This window comes from Plecotus auritus, assembly GCF_963455305.1.
Source record: "Plecotus auritus genome assembly, chromosome: 13".
In the NCBI taxonomy this organism is placed as follows: domain Eukaryota; kingdom Metazoa; phylum Chordata; class Mammalia; order Chiroptera; family Vespertilionidae; genus Plecotus; species Plecotus auritus.
Genome location: NC_137779.1, coordinates 14,740,078 through 14,762,213, shown reverse-complemented (window position 1 = coordinate 14,762,213; position 22,136 = coordinate 14,740,078). Strand labels below are relative to the sequence as shown.

General features: G+C 43.7%; 2 protein-coding genes across 2 annotated transcripts in view; one reads left to right on the top strand and one right to left on the bottom strand.

The window, feature by feature from the left end:
• LOC308238408 (coiled-coil domain-containing protein 74B-like) overlaps positions 1–22,136 on the bottom strand; it is a 508,084-nt gene that overhangs the window by 196,434 nt on the left and 289,514 nt on the right. The window lies entirely within an intron of this gene.
• Positions 1–22,136, top strand: part of PI4KA (phosphatidylinositol 4-kinase alpha) — a 94,817-nt gene that overhangs the window by 12,883 nt on the left and 59,798 nt on the right. The window contains exons 2-13 of the mRNA XM_080650685.1: positions 637–753; positions 3,696–3,789; positions 6,774–6,862; positions 9,733–9,805; positions 10,648–10,907; positions 11,440–11,506; positions 13,529–13,677; positions 15,564–15,629; positions 18,288–18,384; positions 19,966–20,157; positions 20,772–20,872; positions 21,499–21,628. Coding sequence (XP_080506811.1) covers positions 637–753; positions 3,696–3,789; positions 6,774–6,862; positions 9,733–9,805; positions 10,648–10,907; positions 11,440–11,506; positions 13,529–13,677; positions 15,564–15,629; positions 18,288–18,384; positions 19,966–20,157; positions 20,772–20,872; positions 21,499–21,628 — 1,435 coding nt within the window. The remainder of the gene's footprint in view (positions 1–636; positions 754–3,695; positions 3,790–6,773; positions 6,863–9,732; positions 9,806–10,647; positions 10,908–11,439; positions 11,507–13,528; positions 13,678–15,563; positions 15,630–18,287; positions 18,385–19,965; positions 20,158–20,771; positions 20,873–21,498; positions 21,629–22,136) is intronic.

The window sequence follows — 22,136 nt, the reverse complement described above, 5'->3', positions numbered from 1 at the left end:
TGCTTGTGGCAGAGATTTTCAAGATTGAGATAATCTTTTTTCCTATTTATAATACATGCTTAATGTCTGATACTTACTGTTTACAACAGTAATTTTGAAGATAATTTCAATTTTTCCATTTATTTAGTAAGTTGCTGATTTATTGCCTGCTTGCCTTCTGCTAGCCACTATTATGGCATATCCAGTAACAATAGGTATTGTTTATTGAGCACTTACTTTATGCTGTGCACAGTCTTAAGAGCTTTACACACATTTGATTTTTAAAGAGCCTCAAGGAGAGGCACTGTGCCTGTAGGTAGGTTTGGGTAACCTGCTTATCAGCACCCCTGGGAAGTGGGGACTGTGGGCTGTCCTGACACCAAAGTGCAGGTGTCAACTATTAGCTGTTGTGCTTTACCTCCTCTGTTTATACATCATTGTAGCCCTCCTCCCAGGTTCCTCAGTGTTGTGTGTTTTGGGGGCACATGTACGATAATTTTAGAAGCTGGGGATGTCCTTTTTTATGATCTTTTGGAAAATTGGAAAAACTGACTTATTGGTTATGTAAATTCACTGCCTTTTATGGTATTGGTTTATTCTGAATGTGGGTTGATAAATTTTTAAACTATGGGTGTGTGTTTTGGTCTCATTTTCTAGGTCCAAAAGCTGCTTTGTATGTGCCCAGTAGATTTCCATGGGATCTTCCAATTAGATGAAAGGCGGAGAGATGCAGTGATTGCACTGGGCATTTTTCTCATTGAATCTGATCTTCAGGTAAGTCTTTACTAAATTGAAAGTGTTTCTGCTGTATAAAAGGAGGGGGGAGATTAGAATTTTAATTTATACCTGCTTATGTTTACCTACAGCAGTATTAGAAGAATGCGTACAAGCCTAATAAAAGTGGTTAGCAGTGGGCAGGACAGAGTAGATGAAACTATGGGAATGAGATATTTTAATGTACACCTTACAAAATTTGTTTTCTGAACTATGTGAATAAATTAGGTTTTTTGTTTGCTTATTTGCCAGAAAGTTAGTTAAAATGCTTTGTGAAGTAATTGTGTGTCCTCTAGAGCAGCGGTCGCCAACTTGTGGTCCGTGAGGTCTGAAAGGTTGGCGACCGCTGCTCTAGAGTAGACTTGATTTTCAGTCTCAGGTAAAATGCTCATCCATAAGACTCAGAGTATCATAAACTATATTCTTCGACATAGTTTTGATATAATATTATCTTATTCAAAATTGTGATATAAGTTGTTTTAGAGTACATGTTAATGTGCCTTTTATTTTTTAAGATCAAAATAATATATTTAATCCTACATTTTTTTTAGGTTTTTTTTTGGTGTGTTTTAAAAATATATTTTCAGAGAGGAAGGGTGAGGAAGAGAGAGATAGAAACATCAATGATGAGAGATAATCATTGACTGGCTGCCTCCTGCATGCCCCCTACCTGGGGATCGAGCCTGCAACCCAGGCATGTGTCCTTGATGGGAATCGAACCTGGGATCTTTCAGTCAGCAGGCAGACGCTCTATCCACGGAGCCAAACCAGCTAGGGCAAATCCTACATTTTTATTATACATTTTTGATATAGTTTTTTTAAAATTGATGTCAGAGAGGAAGGGAGAGGTAGAGAGAGATAGAAACATCAATGATGAGAGAATCATTGATTACTGCCTCCTGCACGCCCCTTACTGGGGATTGAGCCTACAACCCGGGCATGTGCCCTTGACCTGAATTGAACCTGGGACCTATTCATTTCGGTCTGCAGGCCAATGCTCTATCCACTGAGCCAAACTGGCTAGGGCTGGATATAAAATATTTTAATACAAAAAATGAATTCTGCCCTTGCCATTGTGGCTCAGTTGGTTGAGCGTTGTTCTGTGCACCAAAAGGTCACTGGTTTGATTACTGGTCAGGGCACATGCCCAGGTTTTGGGGCTCTATCCCTGGTTGAGGTGCATGCGGGAGGCAGCTGATTGGTATTTCTCCTTCACGGAGATGTTTCTCTCCCTCTTCCTTCCTCTGTCTCTAAAATCAGTACAAACATATATTTTTTGAAAAGTGAATTCTGGCCCTAGTTGGTTTGACTCAGTGGATAGAGCGTTGGCTTATGGACTGAAGGGTCCTGGATTTGATTCCAGTCAAGGGCATGTACCTTGGTTGCAGGCTCCCATCCGTGGTCAGCATGTGGGAGGCAACTGATCAATGTCTCTCTCTCTCACATCAGTATTTCTCTCTGTCTCTCCCTCTCCCTTCCACTCTCTCTGAAAATCAATGGAAAAAATATCCTTGGGTGAGGATTTAAAAAAAAAAATAAAATTGAATTCTGTATCACATATTCCCTGACTATCAAGTATATTTCTTTTAAAATTTTTAATTACAGTTGACATTCAATATCAGTATTTTATATTACTGTCAGATATACAGTATAGTGGTGGGGCTATGCCTTGCAGGGTCCTTTGGAGTTTTGTGCTTGTTAGTATACTAGGATCCTGGACAGATGTAGCCAGCTCCTTTTTGTCCTTTAGAGGATAAATTGTTTTGTTTTCACCAAAGAAAATTCTCTGTTTAGTTATCAATTGTGGCATAACAAACTACCTCAAAACTTGGTGGCTTAATACAACAATTTTCCCCCCTCATGTAGACAGAGCTCAGAAGAGTCAGTTTTTGCTCCATTTGGCACCACCTGGGGTGGCTTGAAGGTTGGGGGCCGGAATCACCTGAAGGCTTATTCACATCATGTCTGGGGGTTGATCCTGGCTGTTGGCTGGGACCTTACCTGGGGCTCTCAGCTAGGTCACCTCTATGGATGTAGCCTCTCCATGTGGCCTGAGCTATGTCATTGTGTTGCACCATAGTGTCTGGGATCCAAGGGCTAGTGTCCAAGGAGAGCGAGGTGGAAGCTGCACTGCTTTCTCTAACCTAGCCTGGGAAGGCTGTCTCATATGTAAGTCTCTAAGGCAGCCCATTTTCCAGGAAAGGTGAATTCAACTCCACCTTTCTGTGGAGGGAGTGTCACAGAACTTGAAGCCATGTATTAAACCACCACATGTTTTTTTCAACATTTTAGAACATCAGATGTTCCTCTGGAGCACACTAACCTAATTTTTAACTGGAGCATCTGTAAATACAGGGAAACAACCAAAAGAGTCAGTAATGGAAGGCTATGAAGTTATATGCTGATTGGCTATGTGAAAACTAGAAGAAAGTACATTTTCATTGGCTAATGATGGCTATAAAGTCTCATGCTTAATTCGAGAATAGTAACATGAAGCAGAATATTAAAGCAACCCCCCCCCCAAAAAAAAACACACAAAAAACAACAACCATGAACGATGGAAGTATCACCAAGTTTAGTGAGCTTGAGCTTCTCTCCAGTCCAGAGGATGTGATCCTGGTGCCCACTGAAGGGTTTGGGGGCAGTCTGAATACCTCTTAGTGAAGGCAGTTTTGAATGTGTTCACTTCTTCTGGAGAGGGCCTCCTGGGGGCCTGGTCCCCCAGAGGAGGTCAGAGCCGGGCTGGGCACTCATCTCCAGAGGGACAGGTTTTAGCCCTTCCCTTCAGCACTTGTGGGAAACAGGAAGGGTGCGACGCCATGTGAAAACTCATCTTTGAGATGATTAGGATGTGGGTATACTTTCCTTTGGTCTTAATCTATGCTAAAAAGCTACCAGTCACATATTTTATTAAATATGATCTATTTTGTTTTGTTTTTAAGCACAAAGATTCTGTGGTTCCTTACCTCCTTCGACTTCTTAAAGGTCTTCCAAAAGTGTATTGGGTAGAAGAAAGCACAGCTCGGAAAGGCAGAGGTAATTTTGTAAACAGTAATGTTTTCCCAGAATGCAAGGAAGAATATATATGTGCATTGTCTGTAAGAATCATCAAGTGTTTAATTATACTAACACACCAATTAGGATGCTTCTAGCTGGTTCCACTCCTGGCTGTGGGAAAACTGCCTGCCTGCAGCCACAGGGGCTGTGCTACCCATTGTTGTCCAGGGCCCCTGGCTGATGGAGGGAGAGGGCAGGGCTGAGCAAGCCAGCTTTCCATTGCACTCTGAGAGTGAACAGGAACTTTGAGACCTTCAGGAACTTTTCTCATGTCTTATTGGCCAGAATTGTTCACCTGCCTGACCCTGAACCAGTCTCTATTGCCCTTAGATGAATAGGTTCACTCCTGGAATGCGGGCAGTTCTCCAAATTGTGTTGCTGCTGGTCCAAAAAGGAAGGGTGAAATGGATATTCAGGACTCAACCCCATGGGCACCATAAATAGTTTTATGACTTTGTTGCTGTTGCTAAGTATCAGTTAAACTTGTACCTTTAGAAGTAGAATATATTCATGTGTATTTCTTTTTATTTTGTATTTTATTTTGATCTCTCTTTACGGTCAAAGGAAAAGTTAGACCATCTTTTTCCCTCTTTCCTTCCACTGCCCTCTCCTCCCTTCATTCTTCCGCCCTCCTTGTTTTTTCTCTCTCTCCCTTCTGAAATATTTACATAGGTCCACTATATGCCAAGCATTGTGTTAAATGCTTAAAATTCTGATATTCTTGTATACTGATTTCTTAAGACTCCCCAAATCAGCTTTAAGATCTCTAACATTTTAGAGTTCATGATCCATGAGACTGAAGTTTCCTTGTAATATTTCTCTCTGAGGCATGCCTGAGGCCCACCTTCAGATACAGCAGGGGGTTGGTGACTGTAAAGAAGGCCCTTGTCCTTTTGTTGGAGGGATTTCTGTATTCCTGTATGCCTCTTTTCATCATTTCTGGTGACCTCCTATGCCTAAAACTGACAGACCCCAAATTATATATGTGTCCTGGAATTTAAAGGACTATAAATTAAATAGAGCATTGCTAAAAAGTCAAACATCTATTCCACCTTTGTTATCTAATTTGTGAAGAAATCGAATATCAATAGATATTGATTCTATTTTTCTGTTATTTTATTTAAAAACAAATATACTTCTATATACATAGACTGGTATTAGAATGGAAGTTTTAGCATTATTTGAAACACTAGAGGCCGGATGCATGAAATTCATGCAAGAGTAGGCCTTCCTTCCCCCAGCTGCCGGCACCAGCTTCCCTCTGGCACCCAGGACCTGGGCTTCCCTCGCAGCCCTGGCTTCATCCGGAAGGTCGTCTGGAAGGATGTCCAGTCTAATTAGCATATTATGCTTTTATTATTATAGATTGTTGGGAACATTGTTGGAGATATTTCCAATTATTGGGTAACATTTCACTCTTGTATTTTTTATTAAGGCAGTATTATTTGTGCTTTTAAACTCTAGAGCAGTAGTTCTTAAAGTGCCGGCTTTGTATTAGCAGCACCAGGGTCACCTGGCAACTTGTCAGAAATGCAGATTCTCAGTGCCACATCAGAGCTCCTGAATTATAAACTAGGGCCAGGGAGCATTTGAGATCTTTTCCCTGGCATGTTCGTCAGGTTGGCTCGGGTAAACTCTTAATAACAATTCCAAAAAAAAAGAAAGGAAGGAACTAGGTCTGAGAAGCAGTCAGTCTGCAGTTTAACAAGCCTCCAGGTGATTCTGATGCACAATCAAGTCTGAGAATTACCTAGAGCAGTGGTCGGCAAACTGCGGCGGCTCGCGAGCCGCGGTTTGCCGCTCTGTTGACTAATGAGTTTGCTGACCACTGACCTAGAGCTGCATGTTAAAATAAGTGCAAAAGTAGAAATGTAACAGTCTTCTGCGATGTACTTCACATCCTCCTATATAATAAAAGGCTACTGTGCAAATCGAATGAACGGTGAAACAACTGGTCGCTATGATGCTCACTGACCACCAAGGGGCAGATACTCAATGCAGGAGCTGCCCCCTGGTGGTCAGTACACTCCCACAGGGGGAGCGCCACTCAGCCAGAAGCCGAGTTCACAGCTGGTGAGCACAGCGGTGGTGGCAGGAGCCTCTACTGCCTCCACGGCTGCGCTAAGGATGTCTGACTGACAGCTTAGGCCCAAGGGCTCCCAGACTGCGAGAGGGTGTAGGCTGGGCTGAGGGAACACTGCCCCCCCCTCCAACAAGTGCACAAATTTTGTGCACCAGGCTTCTAGTATGGCCATAAAACTGGATAGCTCTTTGTCCTTGATTAAATGTTTAGTATTCAAAATTGATTAAAAATTTAATAGTGATTGGATCTACACAGTAGATGTACTAACGTTTTGGAGGTACACTTGATAGAAGTGCTGCTTAGCTTTTGATCTTTGGGTATAATGCTCCCTTTTTGACCTTGAGGTTATGCTCCCGAGATCCTCCCTGCTAGGAGGCTCAGTAGTTAGAAGGGCTTAATATCCTATGAGAAATAGAAAAACTCTTTGAAAGTTCTTATTAGGATTTTCTCCATTTGTCAAAATAAAGCAGAAGAGGAAATACAAGCATTTGATTCAGTTTAAAGTAGCAGTAATAGGTATTTGACAATTAGCTTCCATATTCTGTCTCTCATACACTATCAAGACTGATTTCTCACTCTTATTTAGGTCAGGAATAAAAATGGAATCTGTCGAAAGGCTATGTAATCTCAAACTGATTCAGGAAACATTTAAGTTTATTGAACTAAAACATTATATTTTTTAAAAAAGGTAGAAGTATTCTCAGCAAACATGTTGGGCCCATATCTATTCTGAGATTCATCTCAGCGAGGGCATTCACCACAGTAACCCAGTCGCTTGGCAGGCCATATGAGAGAAGTAGCTACTGAATTGGGGGACCAGTAGGTGTGGCCCAGTGTCTCTCATTTGTGACGATCTGATTTGTGTCTTTATGGATTCCAGGTGTCCTCCCAGTTGCAGAGAGCTTCAGCTTCTGTTTGGTAACCTTGCTGTCTGATGTGGCTTACAGGGACCCTTCACTTAGGGATGAGGTAAATGTATGGCTAATTGTTTTGCATCTGTATAAGATCAGAAAGAATCCCGAAGTGATGAGAGCAAAAAAAAATTTTTTTGAAGTGATTGGATTATTTATGTTGATTTATTCCACATTATTAATAGTAGATCTAAGAAACATTTAATACTTGGCTTATAGTATTTTCCTGGTTACCCACTGACCTCTTGAGTCTGATCTCATTCAGCTTTCCAAATAGTCCTGTGAGGTAGGCAGCAAAAGGCAGAGGCAGCTCATTTTCCTGACTACGATGGGTATTAAAAGTCTTTCATAGAACGACTTTTCTACATAGTTGAAGCTAATCCTTTAAGTGCTCAGATTTTTTTTATCTTAGTTTATTTTATTGGAAATATTACTTAAATGTTTCATACCTTGTTTTTTTTTTTAATCCTCACCCAAGGAGTGAGGATACTTTTTCCATTAATTTTTAGAGAGAATGGAAGTGGGGAGAGAGAAAGAGGAAAACATAGATGTAACAGAGACACACCTAATCGGTTGCTGCCCCCCCTAGGGGATCAGACCTGCAACCCAGGCTTGTGCCCTTGACTTGTAATTGAACCCACAACCTTCTGGTACACAGGCTGATGCTCTAACCACTGAACAACACCAATTGGGGCTATTTCTTTCTTTTTTTTAAGTATATTTTATTGATTTTTTTACATAGAGGAAGGGTGAAGGATAGAGAGTTAGAAACATCGAGGAGAGAGAAACATCGATCAGCTGCCTCCTGCACACCCCACACTGGGGATATGCCCGCAACCAAGGTACATGCCCTTGACCGGAATCGAACCTGGGACCCTTGAGTCCGCAGGCTGACGCTCTATCCACTGAGCCAAACCGGTTAGGGCGGGGCTGTTTCTTTTTTAAACAATATGATTATAATCTCTAGACTTTTTCTCTTTTTATATATTTTTTATTTATTTCAGAGAGAGAGAGAGAGAGAGAGAGAGAGAGAGAGAAACATCAATGATGAGAGAGAATTATTGATCAGCTGCCTCTTGCACACCCCCCAGTGGGGATCGAGCCCACAACCCAAGCATGTGCCCTTGACCGGAATTGAACCTGGGACCCTTCAGTCGACAGGCCGGCGCTCTATCCACTGAGCCAAACCAGCTAGGGCTCTAGACTTTTTTTAATCAGATTTATTATTTTGAAAATCAATTTTTATATGTTGCTATCCATCCTCTGGTCCTGCCCAGGAGTGCCTGGTTGCTTGCCTCTATGCTAAATGTTCTCAGCTAGCTAAGCTTTTTGAGTTTTTGTATCTGTTTTTTAATTTTTAATATCTCTTTCCTTATATTCAGTTATAGATTTTATTGTCAGTATTTCTACCTCTTTCTTTCTTAGTTTAAGTTCTTTATTTGTAGGTTGGTTAAGGAGATAATGAGATATGTTAGAATTACATATTATTAAAAAGTTAACAGGTTGTTAGTAAGGGCTTTTCTATAAATAACATCAAAATAGGGAGGTTAACACTGAAGACAAGGACATCATTTTAATATATGAAATGGATAAAATATTTATTTTCAAGTCTTCATAGGTAGCATCATTTAATATTAGCAAAATGTAAGAAATTTGACTTGATTATGAACAAGTCATATCAGACCAATTTCATTCTTTTCTTTTCCTGGTTTTCTAAGATTGGTACTAGGTAGGGGGAAATGAAGTGGATATAGTCTACCAGCCGTGGGCAAACTATGGCCCACGGGCCGGATCCGGCTGTTCTATCCGGTTCTCTTGCTCTCCCCTCCGCTCCTTTACTTTGAATTTATATTAGTTCACACAAACACTCCATCCATGCTTTTGTTCCGGCCCTCCGGTCCAGTTTAAGAACCTATTGTGGCCCTTGAGTCAAAAAGTTTGCCCACCCCTGGTCTAGACTCTAGTTGGTCTTCATTAAGGCCATGGAACAGTCCTCTCCTGACATCCTGGAAAATGGGTTGAGCACCAAAACAATTAATAAGGAACTGTCCAGAGGACCATCCCAAAGGTGACTGGTGGGGTGCCAGCCCAGTAGGAGCCTCCGGTAGCCTGCCCCCTACTGTTGAAGTAAAATGAGCCGGGTCTGTGAATGAAGATTGGGAAGCAAGTTGGCCTCATTTGTAGAAAACATAATTTGAGGTATTAACAAACAACCAGCATGATGAACTCAGGTTTATACCATGAGCTTTGTAGGCATCAGTGACAGGCAAAAAATACCAGCTATGCAAATAGAGGTGGCATAGCTTGAGAGCAGCATGTGTGGAAAAGATTTAATTATTTCATTTATCTGCGAGCTCATGGAGCCAGCAGTGTAAAGTAGCTGCCAGAAAGCTAATGACACATACATGAAAGTCTAGAATCTGTGTTGAGTTTGGTGATTGCTCAGTGAGTCCCAGCATCCCTGGAATATGAATGAATTTTATATCAAGCACTACAATTTGAGACAGTTTCTGACATAGTGGACTACAGTAAAAACAGAAGCCTACAATTAGCATCATAAAGGACTTGTAATCATAAGGAATGGATAGAAAGAATTAGAGGTATTTAGCCATGTGAAGGGACTCAGGGGTCTATCTGCTTGCAGAATATGGAGGAAGGAGCGGCCCCAATAGCTGGTGGGTGCAAGCCAGCCCCAGGAGGACAACATTGGTCCAGTTTTAGGAAGAACTCTGGACCAGCCCAGGGAGGGAGGGTTTCTGTTCCTGGAAGGTCAGCTGATTGGCCCCTCAACAGAGCTTTCGTGAGTGGAGTTATGTATCAGATATGAGGTTGGACAAGATAATGTCTGAAGCTCCTGATTCTGAACTAATGTCATAACATGTTTCTGATTTGGTTTATAAGTTTGCTCTGTTTTCTTGGCTATTACAGATCCTAGAGGCACTTTTGCAGGTTTTGCATGTCCTTTTGGGAATGTGCCAGGCCTTGGAGATCCAAGAAAAAGGTATAATTATAGATCCAACGCTTTTTTTAAAAAAGGTTTTGTGGTTATTTTTCCTCAGTCTTCTTTTCTGTTCTTTACTATATATATGTCATGGATGAAAACCTTCCTATATTAGTTGCCTTTGTAGTGTGTTAGCTAAGAGGTCACATGTGAGTCACGCGCACAGCTGTGTCACCTGAAAATTTTTGAGTGACCTTGGACAAGTCACCTCATCCTTCTGGGCCTCTGTTTCTTTTCTTTTTTTTTTTTTTAAATATATTTTATTGATATTTCACAGAGAGGAAGGGAGAGGGATAGAGAGCTAGAAACATCGATGAGAGAGATGAGAGAGAAACACCGATCAGCTGCCTCCCGCACACCTCCCACTGAGGATGTGCCCGCAACCAAGGCACATGCCCCTGACCGGAATCGAACCCGGGACCCTTCAGTCCGCAGGCCGACGCTCTATCCACTGAGCCAAACCGGTTTCGGCTGGGCCTCTGTTTCTTATCTAATAACATGTCTGACTTCCCAAGGTCATTTTTCCTCTAGAGTAAGGCCAACAATATGATCTTGGGAGCAATAAATATATTAAGTATAGTAAAGCTGCCTGATAACGTGACTTACCTTTATAAGTGGTTTGGATGTGCATGAATAGATCAAGACCTCCCAAAGCCAGTTGTATGTGATGCAGACATAGTCTGAAGTTACTGTTCATGCCAGATTGAAAATATCAGTCAGCCTTCGGGGTTGATCCTGTTGCTATGGCTTATCCTGACTCTTGTGAGTCGTTAGTGGGTGGGTTGTGAGATGTGAGTCAGTGTTACAAGTTGGTATCAGAACATTCTTACTTTGTCTTCTAGAATACCTCTGCAAATATGCAATCCCATGCCTGATTGGAATCTCACGAGCATTTGGGCGTTACAGCAACACAGAAGAGTCGCTCCTCTCAAAACTCTTTCCCAGAGTCCCTCCTCATTCCCTCCGAGTCCCAGAGGAGCTGGAAGGTGTTCGGAGGCGTTCCTTCAATGACTTTCGCTCCATCCTCCCCAGCAATTTGCTGACCGTGTGTCAGGAGGGCACCCTGAAGAGGAAGACCAGCAGCGTGTCCAGCATCTCTCAGGTGCGGCTGCCCTCCCGGAAGAGAGCAGAGAAGAGAGGGCTTATGAATTGCTCACATGGGCAAAGTCCCACTTGTGTGTAGCTTGAGAAAACTAAGAAAACAAAATGTTCTCACTAGAATTCTCTTTAATATAAAAGGTTTCCATGTCCTCTTTACAATTTATAAGTGATTTCATCTCCTAGTCATGAAGTATTTGCCTCTTAGCAAGTGGGTGCCAAAATCTATTCCTAGTGGGAGACAGTTGGTGCCCTTAAGAAGTATCTAATTGACTCATGGAGAAAAGATAGACATGAAACACAAGACTAATTCAGCTTAGTAATCAGATATAAAATGTTTGTCTAGATAGGAAGAATTTAATGACTTGGTATATAGTAGAGAACACTGTAGGTACGGGGGGTATCATGGAGGAGGTGATGCTTGAACCTCAACTTGAAGTACAACTACTATTGAGCTGGCAGAGAGAACCTTATCTAAGACGCATCTGAGGTTTGACTGGCCTTTTCTGATCTGTAAGTATGGTTGTGTGTTTCAGGTCAGCCCTGAACGGGGGATGCCCCCTCCCAGCTCCCCTGGAGGATCTGCCTTTCACTACTTTGAAGGTGGGCATCACAACATCATATTGACCTAGCACTTGGATAACAGGTTCATAGTGACTACTTACGATGCCAGGGATGGTAACACTGATGCTCTGCTGTCATGCATCTAGAACAGGGTTGGGGAACATTTTTTTCTGCCAAGGTCATTTGGATATTTATAATATCACTAGAGGCCCAGTTCATGAAATTTGTGCACTCGTCAGGGGGGGGGGTCCCCCTCAACCCGGCCTATGCCCTCTCGCAGTCCGGGAGCCCTCAGGGGATGTCCACGAGGAGCAGGCCTAAGCCGTCAGTTGGACATCCTTAGTGCTGCCACTGAGGTGGAAGAGACTCCCACCACTGCCGCTGCACTCGCTAGCTATGAGCCAGGCTTCTGGCTGAGGGGCGCTCCCCCTGTGGGAGTGCACTGACCACCAGGGGGCAGCTCCTGTGTTGAGTGTCTGCCCCCTGGTGATCAGTGCGTGTCATAGCAACCCGTCATTCCACTGTTCAGTTGATTTGCATATTAGCCTTTTATCATATAGGATTTGCAGGGCATACAAAATTATCAACTTAAAAATTAACCTGCTATATTTGATCAAACATTTAACACTAATACCTTGGCAGGGCCAGACCAAATGATTTCACAGGCCTTATAAAGCCCATGGGCCTGATCTAGAGGGTCACACATTTATTTATTTATTTTAATATTTTTTATTGATTTCAGAGAGAGGGATAGAAACATCAATGATGAGAGAGAATCATTGATCAGCTGCCTCCTGCACGCCCCCTACTGGAGATCGAGCCCGCAACCCGGGCATGTACCCTTGACCAGAATCGAACCTGGGACCCTTCAGTCCACAGGCTGATGCTCTATCCATTGAGCCAAACCAGCTAGGGTGCCATTCCCTCTTAATGATTGTTTATTATGTTGGCCTCTAGCATCTCAACTCCTTTCAGTATTATTGCCCACCCCATGTTCTTTGTTGTAAGCTGCTGATTTGCTTTCTTGGAACCCATCCACCTTTAGGTCAGCAGTATGTCACCAGCATCATAGAACTATACTCCAGCTTTTACACGATTGGAATAAACTCAATTCTTCGCTTTTTCTATGCTCTAGTGCTCAAAAAAGTCATAAAATTTATTCTTTGGTTCTTTATAGATTGATATTGTCTGTCACTATTTAATATGAAAATAGCACAAGTTTATTTATTTTCCAGTCATAGTCTTCTACTATTGTTTTTAAATAATGGATTTTCAAGTGATTATATGCTTTTGGGTTTATATTATTATTATGTGTTGGATGATTGACTTTTTTGTTCTGATTTTGAAATTTCTAGTAATTCGCATTTTAGTTCTAATTTTGGCGGTAAAATCTTTGGAGCCCTATGGACCTCCACTCGCACTTTAGTTCTAATTTTGTCGGTAAAATCTTTGGAGCCCTATGGACCTCCACATCTATCAACCTTTAAAAATGTGTAATTCTTTTTTTTCTCCCCATATGTTGTTATATTGTCTATGTTGAAAATATTAGGACATGATTATATCTGAGCTTTTGACATGAAACACCCCAGTGAGAGGCATCACTCCCCAAGGATTTGCAATCTAGCCTTTACTTCTTTCTCTTCTTATAAAAGAGCCTCTTTCTTTTTCTTTTATAAAAACATTTTCATTTTATTTATTTTTAATATATTTTCATCGATTTCAGAGAGGAAGAGAGGGAAGAGAGAGAGAGAAACATCAATGATGAGAGAGACTCATTGATCGGCTACCTCCTGCATGCCCCCTACTAGGGATTGTGCCCACAACCCAGGCATGTGCCCTTGGCTGGAATCGAACCTGGGACCCCTCAGTCCGCAGGCTGACGCTCCATCCACTGAGCCAAACCAGCTATGGCTAGCCTTTACTTCTTAATTAAAAAACAAGGAATTGGAGTAAAAACAAAAGCAAAGTCTGTGTCTTAGTTGGTTATTGAGGGAATCCGCTTAAGGAAGTATCCCGGTCACATGTTACTGTGACTGACTATCTGGTTTTCTTTTCCATCAGTTGCTTACTTACCCGATGGGAGTGCCCTGGATCCTGATTACTACTTCTCCACCATCAGTTCCAGCTTCTCAGTTTCTCCTCTTTTCAATGGCGTCACATATAAGGAGTTCAGTGTTCCACTAGAAATGCTTCGGGAGCTCTTAAACTTGGTAAGCAGAACACTGTGGATAAACAGGCCTAGGCTCTATCAGTCAGTAAAATTGCCAGTGGTGTAAGACTAGGAGTTTTTCAGTATTTCCAATGAACAACTTAGTAGTCATAATTTTCAGATAAAAGAAGGGAGGAAAGTAACATTCATGGAGCAATTGTGCAGTCTGTTCTCATTTAATAACCATTTTGGGGAGGCACCCTGCTCCCCATTTTAGAGGTAAGGAAATCAGTGTCAAATAAATCAAGAATCTGTAGACCAAGGGCAGGGTCAAAGCTCAGCTCAGCGTACCTGATTCTGTCCCAGGGGTGCTCTATTCAGATAATCACAAAACCTAATTTTCCAATTTGGATACCTTTGGATAGCCTTTAAGGTGATATCAGAGAAGGCTTTGGTGCCATTGTCTTGAGTCCTGAAATAGACCTTGATCCAGGGACTCTGAGGTTGTTACGATTGAGCTGGGATTCTTCAAGACATTCTAGGGGATAGTGGAGAAGACATCATCAGGGACAAACTCTTAACAATGAGCCTTTGTTTGGAAAGAATGAAAGAATGAGAATAACACCTCCGAAAGCTTGAAGCATGCACTGGAGAGAGCAGCCATCTCCTCCTGTGTGGATGATGAATAGAAAGAAATCACTCAGAGAAAGGCTTTATTTAGGCAGAAGATGTAAGAAGACATCAAAGCATAAGCGATAATTAATGAGGATAGAGCCATATCAATTACTAATAGCTAGGACAGTGGTCAGCAAACCGCGGCTCATGAGCCACATGCAGCTCTTTGGCCCCTTGAGTGTGGCTCTTCCACACAATACCACGGCCTGGGGGAGTCTATTTTGAAGAAGTGGCGTTAGAAGAAGTTTAAGTTTAAAAAATTTGGCTCTCAAAAGAAATTTCAATCGTTGTACTGTTGATATTTGGCTCTGTTGACTAATGAGTTTGCCGACCACTGGCCTAGGACAGCGGTCGCCAACCTTTCGGTCCTCATTGACGACCCCTGGTCCGCGGACCACCAGTTGGTGACTGCTGGCCTAGGATGTTTTTGAAGTTACTGTCAGGAAGGAAAACTCCCCCTAAACTCCTCACTGTCAGTGTCTCAGACAAAACAGTGGTCTGGGTGGCCCGTGGCTTTCTCAGTTAATCTCAGAAATCCCATTTGAAGGCTGAATGTTTCAGATCCTTTTTTAAAAAAGGGGAATTATTTTTTCTACTATATTTTAACTTTTCAAGGTTAGGCTTTCTTCTAGGCAATTTTTTATTTAGTCTCCTGTCATGTGTGTATCATTATCTATACATTTTGAAAATGCTTTCTTCAAGTACTACAGTTGGGGGCGGGGTGGGGGGCCTGCAGTTGCATCAGATGATCCCACGTTGACAGGATAGTTCATTCCTATACTAAATGCTGGTATAGAGAATGGGTAGAAATAATCACTTCTATTAGAAATTTAAAATGTGTGCTGCAGTTTGGGCAGCTTCGAAGAGCCCAGGCAAAGAGGGAGGAGCCGTCAGCACCAGAGGATTGACTGTGAAGGTGCTCTTGACATCTGGGAGGGGATGTGGATGAATTATCAGTGATGCCTGGAGTCTGAACACTTTCGCATCCTGGAAGTGGAAGTCTAATGTCAGCACATTTAAGAGAGTTGGTACTTTTTCTGTTTCTATGTCATTCTAATCTAGGTAAGAAAAGTTCCAAGTGAAGGCAGAGTTAAGGGCATTTTGTGTATGTAGTTCGATATTTTTTTGTATATTGTGGCCTACTTTTCTACATTCTTCACCACATGGGCCTATTAGGTGTTTTTATCCGTCAACATTGGTTCTTTGGTGGAATGAGCTGGCATTCCTGTCTATCACTGTCAGGTGCCTCATGAGGTCTTGTTTTACTGGTAGGTGAAGAAGATCGTTGAGGAGCCTGTTCTCAAGTCCTTGGATGCAGTTGCAGCCAGCGTGCTAGAGGTACGTCCCTTCTCAGGGCATCATACTGAGACAGCCTGTGGGGAGCCTCTGCGTGGAGAGAGCTCGAGGGTTTGTGTGGGCACTGAGTTTTCAGCTTAACCTCCCAGTCCCAATAATGACTACACCTGCCACTTGAAAGCTTGCTCTGTGCTGGGGTCTTTTAAATATATCATTGCACAGTGACTCTGAGCAGTGGTCAGTGTCTCTATTTCACACATGAAAGATAGAGGTTTAAGGGACTAAATACTGTGCCCTTGTCACATAGTCACCGTAGGAGCTGGGAATGCACTGGGTCCTCTGACTCTGACGCTCTGTATCTTCCTTGCTCCTTTGGTGCTTTCAGAGCTGCTTCTCTGGGCTCAGTACACATGCCTCACACTTTTTTAGGCATGTACAAGTCCTGGATTTTATGTGTGAGGGGTGTGTGTGCTTAGGGAACTTTTTTTTTTTTTTAATATATAGAAAGGGAGAGGGAGAGAGAGTTAGAAACGTCGATGAGAGAGGAAAGTCAATCAGCTGCCTCCTGCACACCTCCTACTGGGGATGTGCCCGCAACCAAAGTACATGCCCTTCACTGGAATCGAACCTGGGACCTTTCAGTCCGCAGGTTGCTGCTCTATCCACTGAGCCAAACCGGTTAGGGCATGGAAACTTTTGTCTTAATGTATTTGGAACCAATGCCTACACTGTTATTTATAAAATTTCTAAGTGTTTGTGTTGGGAGGTCTCAAAATCTCAGGGAACATTTGAGTCCGTCCTCTTTTGAGTGTGGGGATCCAGAACGATTGCCATTTGCCAGCCGATGCTTGCTGTGGCATGTGCTGGACCCAGAGTCCTTGTTAATCCTGGTGTTCTTTCTCTCACCTGGTATGGAGACACAGTGCCTGGTACCACTGGGCTCAGCTCTGGAGGGGCGGGAGCCCCCCCAGGGACCTTCCTCTGTTGCAGAGTGTGTCTTCTTCTGCCCTGCATGTGCTCCCAGCAGGCTGTCTGCAGATGTTAGACATATGTGCCAGGTGTGATTTGCTTTGGGTCAGTTCTTGGCTGAAAAGCACAGTTCTTGTAACACTCCAGGTTGCAGTCCTTCCTGCTTTATCTTTTAATGTTTTTGCAGGTTGTGTCCTGCCTGTTGGCCTGAGCTTTACTCTCTCTGCTTGCAATCTCAGAGGCCTCTTCTTTTCCTTTCTCAGTGTTTGGTCCTGTGTGACCCAGGGCAGATCAGGAGGACCAGGGCCAGGAGCTGGGCTGGGCAGTCAAAACTCGTGGCCACTGGTTGGGCCTGCATGCCATCTATAATGAAAAGTGTCAATATGGATCCTGAAGGGAAAGTTAGAGCTCAGTGGGGACCTCTTTTAGGGATTATTTTATGAGTAGAGGGAAGGCTGGGAATATGGGACTCTGGGACCTTCCTTCCCATTGAACCAGAGCAGTTTCTGGTATTTTTGTTTTTTAATTTGGACTTTAGTATAAATGTCCATTTAAAAAAATAGTTTTGTTGCTTTAAAAAAGAGTGAGACCATGACCTATATTGTTGAATATAATACTCATTACCAATAATCACTAGCACTTATTGCATGCTTATGTGCCAGACACTGGGATAGGATTTCACTCACTCACTCATTGAATTCCACAGCAATCCCTCATTTACATGTGGGGAAACTGAGGCTTTCGGGGTTAAGGAACTTTAGTTACCTAGCTAGTGAGCGGTGGAGCCAGGCTGCGTTTTCTGGGCTCCCTTCCTCTGCTACTTGCTTGCAGTAACTTCTTCCCAGCTCCAGAGTCGGACCCCTGGATCACCTTAATCAGCAAATCTCATCTCTTCATCTCTTTCCCACAGGGATGTTGTGAGGACTGTGTGAGATGGAGTCTAACTAGCCAGTGCCCACTGGTGGCACTGTTAACCACAGCTCCTGTTATCATTACCCACTTGAAATATGGCATCACTCTCATGTCCTTCATGCAGTCTCATGCCTTCTACAAGACTCTTGCACCCTCCACCAGCCTCACACCACAGGCCCATTCCCTCCGACCCAACCTCTGGCCCGATGCTGATTTACTTTCTCTTCTTCCTCATTCCCCTCACCTGTATTTGCAGAGCACATTTTTATGTGTCAAGAATAATGCCTTCCATTAGAATAGCATCTTATTCATCGCATTAGACCTTGTGTGAATTTTTCCCCTGGAAGAAAAATAATGCTACATTTTAGATTAGATTGCTAAAAAGTCATTTAAAATGAGTTTTAATTACAAAGCATAAGCTGAATCTGAAGGTTCCCTGGCTTCAGTGTTTGTTGCCCAAGTGGTGGACAGGGTTGAATCCTGTGGTCTGGTGGTCCTTTGGCTGTCCCTCCCCTCCTCCACTCCCTGTGTCCCCCTGATTTCAAAGACTGTGAGCTTTCAGCAAGAGGAGGTGAAGGGTCAGGTGGCTGCTTCCCTGCTGGCATCTTTGGACTATGTGAGCCTGCTGTTTTCCTCTGCCTGATGCTTAAGAGGGTGAGGAGAGTAAAGTGCTCCAAGTAGTGAATCCTGGTAAATGGTTATTCCATTTATAATGCTAAGTCACGTGTGTAAGGATGGCTTCACCGGGTCTCTGCACAAAGGTGGAGGTCCTGAAGAGGGTTTCGGTGCTGTGGTCACGTGCCTCTGCCTTCCCCACAGGCCAACCCCAGCGCTGACCTCTACTACACCACGTTCAGTGACCCCCTCTATGTGGCCATGTTCAAGATGCTGCGTGACACTCTGTACTACATGAAAGGTGAGGACTTTGCACACGTGTGTGAATTCAGTGAGACTGGGTTCAGGGCTACTGCCTCAAGTTTGTGTTTCCTTTCTGCTGGGGCCACTTAAAAAAACAGACAAGACATGGCCATAGAAATGTTGGAGAAAAAGCAACTAAGAAAAAAAAATCTGTCCATGATCCTCTGCTCCCAGTGCTGTCAATGATGGTTTCTTAGATAGGTTTATTTCCTCAGGTGTTTTTCTGAAATGGACATGTTGTATTGTCCAGATCATACATAAAGTTTAACATGTCCACTTTAGACATATAAAAAAGTATAACAAAAAAGAAAATGAGGTACTCATAATCTTATAAGTCAGAGATAATATATATATATGTATATTTTAATCCTCACCTGAGGATGTGTTTCTATTGAATTTTGAGAGAGAGAAAGGGAGAGAGAGAAACATCGATGTGAGAGAGAAATACTGATCAATTGCCTCCCGTAAGAACCCTGACTTGCTACCTGGGTATGTTCCCTGACTGGGAATGGAACTCACAACCTTTTGGTGTATGGACGATGCTCCAGCCAACTGAGCCACCTAGCCAAGGCAGAGATAATATCTGAATAGTGTAGCACACATACACATTTAGCATTTTATTCCAGTCTCTCTTTTGTTCATTTTAAAAACTTTTTTCCTAAGCTCTTTTCTTACATTATTGAACATTCTTCATAAACTTAAGTTTTGATGGCCATATAATACTCTGTTATGTAGATGTACCATAATCTAGTTAATCCTTTTTCCTAATTTGATTCCAAGGGCTCTTGGGAGGTGGAGGCTGAATCTGGTTGTGACCACAAAAAGGGTTAGTTAGGTTTACGAAGGAGTGTGTCAGGGACTGCCCAGCTCAGCCTGGCTCCCAGGAACCCCTGTGGCCTCACTTCCCACCTGAGTTGTGTGTTGCCTCAACTGGTCTGACTTGTGCCCACATCAGTTCTCCTACGTTTTCCAGGCCCCAAGGATGAGAGTTTTTGAAAAGGCTGATATTCTGGACGCTCTGAAGATTTAGCCCTGTAGGCCGGGAATTCTCTTTTTTAGGCTACAACCAGTTTTTGTCCTTATCTAATAACTGACAGCCTTTCAGAAAATTACTCTTCACTTGTGCAGTCATTATGTCAGACACTTTACAAGTGTACAGTGATCTATGTCAATTATATCTCAGTAAAACTGGGAGAAAATAGTAAATATGAAATAGGTATATAAATCACTAAAGTATTTCCTGACGGTAACTGTATCAGTTCTATTGTGATAAATCTCAATGCATGTGTTTCATACGTTCAGGTTTTAGTATATTGATTGCTTGAAACAAAGCATGGCTCTCACTTCCCTGGGAAATGATCATTTGCTCTGAATGCCAGGTGGCATATGTGTTGAGGGCAGCTGTGCACAGCCTATCCAAGGTCTTCCCAGAGGACATTTTTGGAACCATAGCAGCAGCAGCAAACATGTTCTTCCTGGTTTTTTGTTAGACAGGAAAAGACTGTAGAAGGTCACAGCTGCTGCCTGAATTTTGGTGCAGTTTTGTTTCCAGCTGCAATGCCCACTGTCTTTCCTACAGACCTCCCCACTGCCTTTGTGAAGGAGATCCATGATTTTGTGCTGGAGCAGTTCAACACCAGCCAGGGGGAGCTTCAGAAGATTCTGCACGATGCAGACCGGATCCACAGTGAGCTGAGCCCCCTCAAGCTACGCTGCCAGGCAAACGCCGCCTGTGTGGACCTCATGGTGTGGGCCGTGAAGGATGAGCAGGGTGAGCATCAGCTCCTGTCATGCCCTGGACATCTAGTGTCCGGACCGGGAGGATGGTGCTGGCCAAGGCCACAGGGCCTGTGTCCTCTCCACTACTTATTGCTGGTTCTTGAGGCTTTTGTGTGAGAAGTGGGAACTCAGTGCCTGTCTCAGCCCTTGTGAAGAGCGGCAGATGTTTGCCAGAGGGCCTCATGAGAGGATGTCTCCTGACGGCTGTGGTGCCAGCTCTGTTCTGCTGAGACTCGTAACCTGTTGCAAACCCCAGTGGCTCCACATCTGCCATTGTCGGGAAGCATTCAGCAGACTTGCGGATGGCTGCCATTCACAAACCTCTGTGGGGACAGGGACGAGGGAGCTCAGGGCCAGCAGAGAAGAGAAAGCAGTCACACACCATGCAGGGTGGTATTTTCACAATAGCAGAAAAGAAGCAGAGATAAGCTTTCAGTTAACCTGTGTCTTAACACTTTCTGGTGTAACCTCTCAGTATTAATAAACCCTGCAAAAAAGTGTGTCTCTGGGATTTAGTGAAATTATATGACTAATTGTTGACTGAGTATTTTGTAAATTTTGGCCCTTTGATAATGGTTTGTGCCCTCCCCTGATGTTTGAATTTAGGTGCTGAAAGTCTTTGCATCAAGCTGTCTGAGAAGCTACAGTCCAAGACGTCCAGCAAAGTCATCATTGCTCATTTGCCCTTGCTTATCTGCTGTCTGCAGGTCAGTCTCCCAGACACTAGAGATGCTGAGATCCCATCAATAGGGCCTTGTTGTGCCATTCAGGCTGTGGTTGGCACACTAGCACCAGAGTCTGGGCTGTGTCTGTAGGAACTTGAACTAGAGCCTGTGTGACATAGTTCACCACTGAGTGGGGGCTGCTGCCGACAGGATGCTGGGATTTCTCTTGGTGGGATCCAAGAGCGGCTGGGTCCTCCTTTGTGGGAGCTGCCCTGTATCTGCCAGCCAGGCCGTTCTCAAGCAGACACTTGAAGGGCTGCAGTGTTGCCAGAGGGCCTCATGAGAGGATGTCTCCTAACATCTGCGGTGCCAGCTCTGTTCTGCTGAGACTCTTAACCTGTTGGAAACCCCAGTGACTCCATGTTTGCTGTTGTTTAGAAATCATGGTCTAAAACCTTTCTCCCCTAATTTGCTTCAAAAAGAAATGGACAAACTTTAACAATATATCTCCCTCCTAGATGGAGGAGACGCAAGACCATCTCCCTTTCCTGTCTTTGTGCCCCGTGGCCGGGTGGCCCCTTGGGAGCTTTGACCTTGGAAGTTTCTGCTCAAACTTGGGTATTTGAAGGGTGGACATGGCCCGTGTAATAGGTCACGGTGTGTTGCAGGGTCTGGGACGCCTGTGTGAAAGGTTCCCGGTGGTGGTGCACTCGGTGACGCCGTCTCTGCGGGACTTCCTGGTCGTTCCGTCCCCCGTGCTGGTGAAGCTCTATAAGTATCACAGTCAGTACCACACAGGTAACAGGACGGCTGCACCTAAGGCCGTGTCTTCAGCCCCCAGCCCCCAGCCCTCAGCCCCCGTGTGCACTTGAGGCACCAAGAAAAGGACCATGTGACTGTGTGTGAGCCCAGCACAGTTCTGTGACTGAGAACTTGTGGCTGGGCTGTGCAGTCTTCCTATACGTGGGCTCATCCCTCCTCCTCCCTTTTCTTATGGCTTTCTCTACAGAACCCCCTCAGGGCTCCAGGCCTTTGTCTTTTCTGCCTTCCCTGTCATGAGCACCTGCCACCCCTGTAGGCCTCTCTCTGGTCCCACTTTTTTTTTGGCCCCTTCTCTCATCGAGGTTGTCTGAAGTGTGAGTTCATCATGTCCAGACACTGGGCCAATAACTGTCTGTACACAATTCATCTAGTCCCCTTGCCCCAAGGGAATGTATTATGTTTCTGCAGGTGAGGTCATAGGCACAGAGCCCCAAAATCCAAGTACCTGATTCACCCAGCCCAGAACAAAGAGGGGTCCCGCTGG